The sequence below is a fragment of the Abramis brama genome (genome assembly GCF_963993115.1).
Source record: "Abramis brama genome assembly, chromosome: 20".
NCBI classification, from domain to species: domain Eukaryota; kingdom Metazoa; phylum Chordata; class Actinopteri; order Cypriniformes; family Leuciscidae; genus Abramis; species Abramis brama.
In genome coordinates, this window is record NC_139982.1 from 25,648,018 (window position 1) to 25,659,338 (window position 11,321).

Genomic DNA, 11,321 nt, shown 5'->3' on the forward strand with positions numbered 1-11,321 from the left:
TGTGTAATCTTAAAATAAGCTATTTTTGTGTGCAGGTCATCAAAAATATTTTGTCCCTCTTGGGCCGTGATCTAAGACTCGCTACTCTGCTAATGGCCATCATATGGTTCACTATGGCATTTAGGTAAAGCATTTTTACTAATTCCTAATTAGTCTTGATTTCTGAAACACTGGTGGTAAATGTTAGCGCCTATAGTGTCAGAAAATGGAACTGCAATACCAGAACACCCACTCTCTCAGCCATTGGTCAGAAAAACAGATAGTTCCTCCCCCAAACTCACACCATTGGTGGAGTATTCACACTTACACTATACATTTCATTTCTTGTCTTTCTTGTGGTATATTTCAGTTATTACGGGCTTTCGGTGTGGTTTCCTGACATGGTCAAACACCTCCAGCACGAGGAGTATGAATCCAAGCTGAAAGTATTTCATCGGGAGAAGGTGGAGCATTTTCATTTCAACTTTTCTTTGGAAAACCAAGTCCATAGAGAAGGAGAATACATCAACGACAAGTACGTTGACAGAAACTGCGACGTCTGTTATCCATGAATGCTTTTTTTTTAATTGTCAGGCAACAGTTTCTCAATGTATGTTGTGGGCTTTCATGCAGATTCATCAACATTGAGATGAAGTCTGTGAAGTTTGAAGACTCCTTGTTCGTGGACTGCTTATTCGAGAACATCCGATCCACAGAAACGTTTTTTGAGAACTGCACCATCCGCAGTACCGTGTTTAACGACACAGGTAAGAGATCTTACCCACTATCCAGAGTTGTTTTAGCACACTTGGCCTCATGGTTTCTTAATTTCCACAGACTTATATGAAGAAAAGTTCATTGACTGTACATTTGAGAACGTCACTTTCATACACAACAAGAAGGGATGCCATTTAGACTATGAGGATGAGAACGACGTCCTCATCTACTTGGTCAGCTTCTTAGGCAGCTTAGCTGTGTTGCCTGGAAATATCATCTCAGCACTCTTCATGGACAAAATTGGACGAATCAAGATTATAGGTGAGCTTACCCTGCTTACAAAGTTCTGTTAGAAGACGTTCTGGCAAGGTTCTCCTTAAGTTATGAACAAATGTTCTTCCAGTTACGTCAATAGATCATTTGTTCAAAGTTATCTGGTCTTTAATAATGTTCTTAAAACATCAGCACTAAAAAAATATTTATACATCATTCATGGAACGTTTGTTTCTTAAATGTTTTAGTTGGATGTTCGTCTAACATTTTTTTAAATGTTACCATTTGTTTCCGAACATTCAAAAACATTTAAAAGTATACATTCCCATAATGTTTGCAAATCTTTATGGGAATGTTGGGGCGACGTTTTGAACGTTCAGGGGACATTAAGAAATTACTTTTTCAGAACTTAAAGGGTTAGTTCACCCAAAAATGAACATTATCCCTTAATTTACTCTCCCTCAAGCCATTCTAGATGTATATGAATTTAGTCTTTCAGCCAAACATAATTGGAATTATATAAAATATATATATATATATATATATATATATATATATATATATATATATATATATAAAATAATATGGGAGTGAATGGCACCTTTGATTTTGAAGCCCAAAATCTAAGGTACCATTCACTCCCATTGTAAAGCTTGTTAATATAACTTTGATTGTGTTTGGCTGAAAGAAGAAATCATATAAATTATGAATTATAAATGATAAATTATGGGATAATTTTCATTTTTGGGTGAACTCACCCTTTAATGGGAATGTTATCCAAACTTTCTTATAATATGTTTTTGCGGTGCCATCCATATTTTTAGATCTAATAGCTTGCAATCTGTCACTAATGTTTTTTCCAACCAAGACAAGCCTGTGAAAACCATTTTTTCTTCTTTCTTCAGGTGGTTCGATGCTTATTTCTGCTGGATGTACCTTTTTCCTTTTCTTGAGCTTTAGTCAGGCAGCCATTATAGCCTGGCAGTGTCTGTTTTGTGGTGTTAGCGTAGCAGCATGGAACGGCATTCAAGTCATCACCGTGGAACTCTACCCAGCTTCAAAAAGGTATATAAAATACATGCCGCATATTACACACTACGTCATATTATCTAGGTTTGTTATTTCGACTTTGCAAACAATGGTACAGATAGTTGGGCTTAATGAAATAATAGTATAATTGTTTGTTAAATGTTCTTTAGTACAATTTACTTTTAGGGCAATTAAAAAAACTACTGTCAGGATTTCCTAAAGACAGGCAATGAGGAATTAGCTATTAAAATGCATGAAAACGTTATTTTTGTGCTTGACCTTAGTGCAAATGCAGTTTCCCTGTCAGACCACTACATTTTTGGACGGAGAGTATTTAAATGAATCATGCCATGTGACATTTGCGCTAGTCAATTTAGTGCTATTTGTGCTATTTTATTAGTGCTCAAAAAAGGTGGTAAATGATGGTACAAATACCATTGTTGAGCCTGACATGACACCCAAAGAACTTCCCACTCCCATCGGCGCTTTTTTTAGATTGTGGACATTAATTTGCCGTTCAGTAAATCTGGCCCTTAAAGTAGTAAACATCTTTTTAATTCCTGTTCTCAATGTTTCTTACAGAGCCACAGCGTTTGGAGCCTTAAATGCCATTTGTAAGTTGGCGGCTATATTGGGAAGCTCAATTTTCGCGTCATTCGTTGGCATTACCAAAGTCATCCCCATTCTTCTGTCCTTCGGTGCTCTGGTCGGTGGTGGACTGGTGGCCCTGAAACTGCCTGAGACCAGGGAGAAGATCTTGCTGTGAAAATCTGAAGCTGAACGTTTGGAACCATTCTATATGACTATTAGTGTGGAGATAACAACTGCTGGCATGTGTAAAATTGGGTTTATTCAAAAACAAACAAGCAAAATACTAATAATATGTGATATAGTGTCAACAAACTCCAATATTCAAAAAACTACAAGGACCAATTGATGGTTTTACCCCTAGTCAACTATTGATTGATATGCCTAATATTTCATAGACAGTATGTTAAAGGCCTGTTTGGTCATTTGCAGCCCCCCCCCCAAAATCTGCTCTAGCTATATAGTTTCAGAAAAGTCTACAGGGAGTATTATAGAGAAAAAACTCTCCAATGAAAAATAAAATTGTCCCAGATTTGCTTGGAGTAATCTGAGTCGTGGAAGTCTCAATCCTGTGCCATTTCTTGGTCAAAAAATTCAGGTACTGTTGAAGAATTTTCTTTTTATCTTATTCCATAGCTTGTAATTTGCTAGCGTCTCATCCTCTGCCTTTGCTTATGATATAATCTCCGCCTGAAAAAAGGTGTATTTCTGTCCTGTGAGTTTGCAAGTGTCCCACTGTATGTCAAGAGACTGATCTCAATGTGTCGCTGTACGTTCGGATGCTCGGTGCAGAATGTGCGCTTATGTTTGTTAGGTCACTGCGCCATTACGTGTGCTTCCTCCATTTTCTATTTTTGCTTTATTGACTGTAAATCGCCCAATCTGGCGGAGTCCCTTACAAAGCTAGCCTCATTTTTACCTTGCCTTTCACTAAATGTGTTGTTTCTTAGTGCTCTCTCACTCTCTTTCTCTACCACCCTTTATTTTATTATTTTGCATCCTGTGAATCCTGAAAAAGTGGAACGGTTTTGTCACTTTGGACTTAAGCTTCACAGAGCCACATATCTGTACTTCGTTGTTGACTGAGTTGCATGTGTGTAACTTACAAAGTAATGTTTGTGTCAATGTGCTGTCTGGATGATCTAATGTATGTCTCACTGCAAATAAAACCGGTTAGATCATACTAGTCATTGGTAACCTGTATCATTTCTGTTTGACATCAGTGAGCCGGTTATAGGAAGGACAGACACCCAAAAATAAAGGATCCATCATAATTTAGTCACCCTCATGTCATTCCAAACCTGTATGACTTTTTGTTTTGTGGAACACAAAATAATGTAGAATACAATTAAAATCAATGGGGTCCAATATTTTTTTTGGACCCCATTGACTTTCATTGTATGGACAAAAAACGGTTATTTTGTGTAGAAATGAAGTCATACAGGTTTGGAACGACATAAGGGTGGATAAATGACAGAATTAAATTTTTTAGCTGAACTATCCCTTTAAGGTTTATAAAGCTGTCACCGAACAAAGCTGTGCATGTTATTACTGTTTTGCTTTAAAACTCAATACATGCACCAGAATTAAATGTTTATGCCTGAAAGATCAGACCGGTTGATAGGTTGAAGAAATTTTTTAGAAAAGTTGATTAAAGGCTGAATAATTCAATGAAAACCTCTTTCTCATCATGCATAATTAACAATAAACTCTGCATAATATATATTTAGCACTCTGTCTCCTCTCCACCAATAAGTGGGCGTTCTGGCGCAGTATGGCTGCCGTCGAATCATCAAGGTGGATGCTGCACATTGGTGGTGGTTGAGGAGATTCACACCTTCCATATGCGCTTTGAGTACCCAGAAAGCGTTATATAAATGTAACAAATTATTATTATTATTACTTGCTTTTTCATTTTAATAGCATATTTATTTGGAAATATTTTCTGGCTGTCACAGAAATAATTATTTTTTTTGTTTTCCATTCTGGTGTTTTTGTTTTGTGTCTGTATATTATGAATTAAAAAAAATATAATTATGTGGTGTTTTTTTTTTTTTTTTTTGGCTGAATACTTTCCTCTGCCTGCCAGCTCATTTTGTCCTGGGGTTTGAGCAACTCTGTGAAAGATGTAACAACAAGACATGGGAAACGGAGTTGGAGCAGAGTCCCTTTTTTTTCGCTTGGTTGAGAGGTTTTAGTTTGTAGACAAGCTATTCAGCTCTTACGGTCACTGAAACTGTGGAAGTGGGTGGGAAAATATGCAAAAAGATGAGTGCAAAGATCATTTTACATGCAGATTCTGGTCAAAAATGAGTGCATAACAAATACTAGATTGTTGATACTTTTTGCACATTGGGCACCACATACTTGTGTCGTTCTCACAATGCAATGTCATGTTTCTCCTGATTTGCAGCACCTCTGTCTCAAGATATTTTGTTTTGATTCACACTCAGGGTGCAAAATGCTGCAGGCCATGAGAGGAGGAAAAAAAAGAGAAAACATTGTAGTTCCCATGGGAAGGTTGAGAGGTTGATTTGGATAAAAGTTGTTGCTTTAAATGGTAGGATTGAATAGAAACATGGGCCTTAATAAAATAGTCATTTCTTTCCTTTTGAGATTGTGAAAAGATGAACGCTGTGGTCTTATAAGACTTTGAACTAATAGATTCTAACTGTCTCGCTCTCCTTGCCTCTGAGGTGCCAAAGATCACCACAGTCCTGGCACCTCTCGGCTCTCTCGAGACCAGGGTACGGAAAGTTCACAATCACAAAGGTCAAACCAAGGCCTTGAAAGGACAAGTCATCGTGCAAAAACTCAGATGTTAGCTGAGATGTCTCAACAACCTTCTGCAACACAAACTATATCTGCCGGATAAGTAAAAATACACCATTCAAAAGTATAGGGTCAGTAAGATATTTTATGTTTTTGAAAGAAGTCTCCTATGCTCACCAAGACTGCATTTTAAAATACAGAAAAAACAGTAATATTGTGAAATATTATTACAATTTAAAATAGCTGTTGTCTATTTTAATATATTTTAAAATGTAATTTATTCCTGTGATGGCAAAGCTGAATTTTCAGCATCATTACTCCAGTTTTCAGTGTCACAATATGCTGATTTGATGCTCAAGAAACATTTCTTATTAATATTAATATTGCACAGTTTGAAATAAAAATATTTTATAACATTATAAATGTCTTCACTGTTATTTAATGCACCCTTGCTGAAAAAAAAAATTCTTTAAAAAAAAGTTACTTAAAATATTTTAAAAAAAAACAGAACTAAATGACAAAGAATAATTTTAACTTAATTTATTCACACAGAATAATTATAAATAAAAATAATATGTATATATTCTTGTCACTGGTCATTACTTTGGGAACCTGATATCCTTGCAGTGTGCATTAAGTTATATTAATGTTAAATCTTTTATCTGTTTTCTCCCCTACTGCAGAGCGGCAAATAGATACTTATGAAAATCGATTGATTGTATTAGTTATTGTTGAATACAGAGGCTTTAAGTGCACTTGAGTGATTCTGAGAAGATGAACTCTTGACTTGATCTCGGCGAGGTCACGGAGACTCTCGTGAACTGTGTCTCACAGGTTTAGCACCTATAGTAGTTCTCAAGGTGCCACTTCGAGGTGCCAGTCTAAACAGTGGCATCTCAAAACTCCCACACACTCACCCACACACCTTCAAAGAGTCCAAATATGTAGTCAATAGCTTTTTTTAAGATGTTTTCAAATCACATATTATTGATTTTGAGTGTTTTGAGCCATTTTATAAATTTGAAATTAGCAGCACATGTTGCAGCACACTATGCTAATCAATGCTAATGCTAATCAAAGTTTACAAAATGGAATCTAAAAGCTTTTAACAGTCTACAAATCAGTGGGCTTTATTTCTCAAAAGTCTTTTCAATGGCAGTATATTAGTGTGATGGCTCTTAATATTGTTTAGCCAGCCTCATTAGCCCAGTTACATGTGTGGTGTGAAATTCCATTAAAGGTTCACACAGACAACTGACCAGTGGACTTCCCTTTAATGTGACCCATTAGAGGTGTCGTTTAACACCTTGGCTGTGAGAGAATGACCCAAGCCTCTGTCCCCTTACAACTGTGACCTATTGACCACACATCATCGTCTGTATATTGGTTTCTTAATAATTAGAGAAAGCAGAGTATAGATTTATCCTTTATTTGATAATCAATGGCTATAAAACTTTGCATTAGGGAAATTTCTTGTTATAAATTATGCCTTTTTGGCATAAAACTATAAAAAAATATTGTTTTTATTGTATGTACATATGTATGTATGTATACACTGTATGTATGTATATATATATATATATATATATATATATATATATACACACACACACACACACACATATATATATATATATATATATATATATATATATACACAGTATAGTATGTAAGCATGTAGATTTTACATATAACATTTCATATTTATTTATACTCCATGGGGAATTTGAAATAATGATACATATGGTACAAATAATATTTATTTTATTCAAAAAATATATGATCATATTTTCAAAAATATTTGTGACTAATTATTCAAAGTTGACCATAGGACAGCAGCATGTGATATACAGTGATAAACATTTTTATATATATATATATATATATATATATATATATATATATATATATATATATATATGCCAACATGTTTATTGACTACTGTATAATTTACTTGTTTATTGACTACTGTATATTTTACTGTATACTTTACAGTATTTTTGCTCTTTTTTTAATTTGCCAAATACTACTTAGCATGAATATTTTTTAATGAACCACTTTTTCACATATATTTCAATACCACTTTATCGTGTTTCTATTTATGGATTGAGAATAATCCAAATACTTCTGGAGATCTTGATGTTAAAAACAGAAGTAAAAAAAGTTGATGCTGGGTAGGGGTGAAAAATCACACATTACCTGATGACTCATATCTGTAGGTTCCCACATCGGGACTGGACTTCTCTCCCTCTCTCACTGTAGTCTGGTCTGAGACAGACAGTGGTGGCCTGGAGAGGCCTGTGGAGGTGTCACTTCACACCTCTGAGGCCTGAGGCTGGTATAAATCCTCCCTCCAGCAAACCCTCCAGCATCACTGACCCTCTCTAACCACACAGAATGGACGTGTCTTCTCCACTCCTCCGCTACTTCACACAGAACTCCTGGAGCTGCCCGAGCTCAGACTCTGAGTTCTACAACATCTCATCTCCTGAGGCAGTGTCTCCTACCTCCTACGTGGACTTCTCTCCTTCAGCCCAGCTTCAAAACAGTTCTTCTCCACCTTCCAGAGGTGCCAAAGCACCCGTTTCGGGTTCATTACATCAGGACGGCGCATGTTCCCGTGTCGGAACTAGAAGAACGCGCTCCAAGAACCCTAGCAAGCAAAGACAGAGTGCCAGTGAGAAAGAGAAGCTCAGAATGAGGGACTTGACCAAAGCTCTCAATCACCTCAGGACTTACTTACCTCCTTCAGTGGCTCCTGTCGGTCAAACCTTGACGAAGATCGAGACCCTTCGCCTCACTATCCGCTACATCTCCTATCTGTCAGCTCAACTAGGCCTCAGCGAAGAGTCTCTCTGCCAGATGAGGGACCTTGGAGCTTCTAGATACCAAGAATCGTCTCAATATCAGGGCAATTCAACGCCAGAGTATTGGGGACTCAGCACATCACATCAAGAACTGTGTCAAAGCACCTTCAGACCTTCAGAGCATGTCTTGAGGCAAACAGAAACGGATTGTCATCAGGTTTTCATGGGCATGGAAACACCTGCTTATGATGATTCCTTCAACTCCAGCTCAGAATCTCTTCTGGCCAGCCCTTTGTATGCAGATACAGCCACAACATACCAGGTGTGTACTTTGTTTATGCATATTGTGTGATTTATTGTTAATTCAATTTTCAAATGTGAATATTTTGCTTTCTAAATGCTGTATAAAATACTTACCATCTTTTGTCCTCTCTTTTTAGGGCTACAACAAAGCCGTCCACTATCCAGTTGCTCCGGAATTCTGGGGATAAAACTCTCATTGGACTAATATTTAAAACTTTTCAAATATTTAATTTTATGGACTCCGCTGTACAGTATTTAATGTATTTTAATATATTGTTTTATCTTATTTTAAGATGTCTATTTTAATATTATATATTTTGTATGTTATCATGTGTTTTGTACAAAAGTACTAATTTATTGATATTTATAATAAAAAATCATCTAAATGTCAACATTTTGATTTTGTGTATTAAATTGAAATTGAAAATGAAATTAACTTTTTACCTTAAGATTTTGTTGAATTATAAATAAATAATAATAAAGGTTTTCACACTTTTTAAAATCAACTTTTAGCATTTGAATAATTTGACAGTCAAATGCTAATATAGCCTATATATATATATATATATATATATATATATATATATATATATATATATATATATATATATATGTATTAGCATTTGACTGTCAAATTATTAAAATGCTAAAAGTTGATTTTATATATATATTAAATATGTTGGCCTATTTTAAAACTTTAAATGTAGGCTATTATTTATTATTTATTTTTTGCAATTCACTTCAATACAGTAATTATTGATTTGAATATACTCTCAAACCTATTCCAGAATGATCACTGAGGCAACAGGAATCCCTGTTTGTTGGAGATCCAGTATGTCTAATTGCAGAATCGCAGCACTATAGACCTTATTCACATAAGCACCATCTGATTCATAAAGAGAGACTGTGACTGTGATGGATAGACATACGTCACTTCAGTGGGTTGTACTGTTGTTTAATGTGATTTTTGATTGTTTTCCTGACGAAACACTGCAAAACTATCTTTCCAAGAATTTCAGTATAGACAAAAAAAAAAAAAAAACTCCAGACAACATGAGTTGTGGAAAATTATAAGTGATCTAAGAGATTTAGCCTATGATGCCATTGAAAACACGACAAGTCTATCCCTCACAGCCACACTTTCATAGTTAGGATGAAGCTTACGATTCCCTAACCCTGCACAACCACAAACCCTAACTTCACTATAATTATAAGCTCCACCATAACAAATGCCCAACCTCACCCACCACTAAAACTAACCTTAACGATAATATAATCTCCACCCTAACTTCCGGTCTGAGACTGCTGGATGGCGCTGCTGTCCTGAAACTGCTGTGATGTATTCTGCACTATGCAGTTGGGTTAGTATTGGTTTGTTTTGTTGTGGTGAAATATCTACTGTCTCCATAAGATGGCGCAATTTTACAGCCACAAGCCACATGCAGCTGCACAGCAATGTTTTTATTGCATGACTCCTCCTCTTCATGTCATTCGAAATCACATACTTCCTAGTAGGTGAAAAACATTATGTGACAAAAGAAGTATGTCAGAATTCACAGTAGGCTACTCAAAAAAAAAAAAAAAAAAGTAGGCTAAACTGAAGTGAGCATACAATGGGCACTACTATCCCATGAGGCCATGGGAGAGAATTAAAGAAATAAAAAAAAAAGGTCCCATGATAGGCAGTTACATTGTTAATGGAGAAGCTTTGAGTCTAATCTTAGTCATTAACATGTAAATTACACCCCAAATCCTGATAATGGGCTTTTGTAGCCAGTATTAACCACCGATTCAAGCAGATAAAGTTAATTTAATATGCAGTTAAAACCCAACATAACGAAAAAGAAAAACAGCACAGCACAATTGCTTAAGCAAGACAAAATTGAAATATTATGATCCCTTTTTTGAGGGTTAAATGCTTCCTAATATATAAAGGCAGCTATATGTGTTCATGTATAAAGATTGTGAGAAAATTAAATTAATAAATATATTAAGTGTGATAAAGACAACTACTTCACAACATGGATATAATTGACTTTTATTTGTTATTAAAAAGCCAAAACACATCATATAATCTGGGGAAAACAAATATTTTATTGACGACAACAACATGATTTTCTTCCCAATATTAGAATAATTTCACTTCAATTCAACTTTATTTGCATATCACTTTTCATTTTTTTTTTTTTTTCAAAGCAGCTTCACAGGAAATAGTGCCATATTGAGTAAGCAAAAGGCAACAATGTCTAGAAAAACTCCCTAAAAAGATACTATTCTTGAACATTTGTACATCAAGAACGACATTTAACTTTTACATCCTTTATTAGATTATTATTTTACAAAAAAAAAACAAAAAAAAAAACCTTTGAGGCCCTCTGGTGGTCTAAAGGACTAAATGAGACAGATAGAAGTTTCTTAAAGGGATAGTTCACCCAAAAATGTAAATTCTGTCATTATTTACTCACCCTCAAGTTGTTCTAAACCTGTATGAGTTTCTTTGTTCTACTGATGAACATAAAAGAAGATATTTTGAAGAATGCTGGTAATTAGAAAAATGTTTCTTATTGGCTGGTAATTCTGGTCCCCATTGACTTTCATAGTGTTTTTCATACTATGCAAGTCAAAGGGGAACAGAAACTGTCTGGTTACCAATATTCTTCAAAATATCTTCTTTTATGTGAAGATATTTTTGTTCTCCATCAGAACAAAGAAACTCATACAGGTTTAGAACAACTTGACAGAATTGTAAATGATGGTAAATTATGGTAAAGATTGGTAAATGATGACATAATTAAAATTTTTAACTATTTAATTGGAACATCTTTCTCTCCAAGCATACTAAAATATGTATAT

At 35.0% G+C, this 11,321-nt stretch overlaps 2 protein-coding genes across 3 annotated transcripts in view; both read left to right on the forward strand.

Moving 5' to 3' along the window:
- sv2bb (synaptic vesicle glycoprotein 2Bb) overlaps positions 1-3,769 on the forward strand; it is a 28,136-nt gene extending 24,367 nt beyond the window's left edge. For both annotated transcript variants that reach the window (XM_084095541.1, XM_084095542.1), the window contains exons 8-13: positions 36-124; positions 350-514; positions 613-746; positions 817-1,017; positions 1,875-2,034; positions 2,581-3,769. In XM_084095541.1, the coding sequence (XP_083951667.1) occupies positions 36-124; positions 350-514; positions 613-746; positions 817-1,017; positions 1,875-2,034; positions 2,581-2,764 (933 nt within the window). In that variant the 3' untranslated portion in view covers positions 2,765-3,769. The remainder of the gene's footprint in view (positions 1-35; positions 125-349; positions 515-612; positions 747-816; positions 1,018-1,874; positions 2,035-2,580) is intronic.
- Positions 3,770-7,458: 3,689 nt separating this feature from the next.
- On the forward strand, positions 7,459-8,760 carry mespbb (mesoderm posterior bb). The gene is made up of 2 exons (XM_084095283.1): positions 7,459-8,487; positions 8,606-8,760. The coding sequence occupies exons 1-2, from the start codon at positions 7,756-7,758 to the stop codon at positions 8,654-8,656; spliced, it is 783 nt and encodes a 260-aa protein (XP_083951409.1). The 5' UTR covers positions 7,459-7,755; the 3' UTR covers positions 8,657-8,760.
- Positions 8,761-11,321: the final 2,561 nt, after the last annotated feature.

Coding starts and splice junctions, on each gene's coding strand:
- mespbb (XM_084095283.1), top strand. CDS start 7,756: ATGGACGTGTCTTCTCCACTCCTCCGCTACTTCACACAGAACTCCTGG. Junction 8,488..8,605: donor ATACAGCCACAACATACCAG/GTGTGTACTTTG, acceptor CTCTCTTTTTAG/GGCTACAACAAAGCCGTCCA.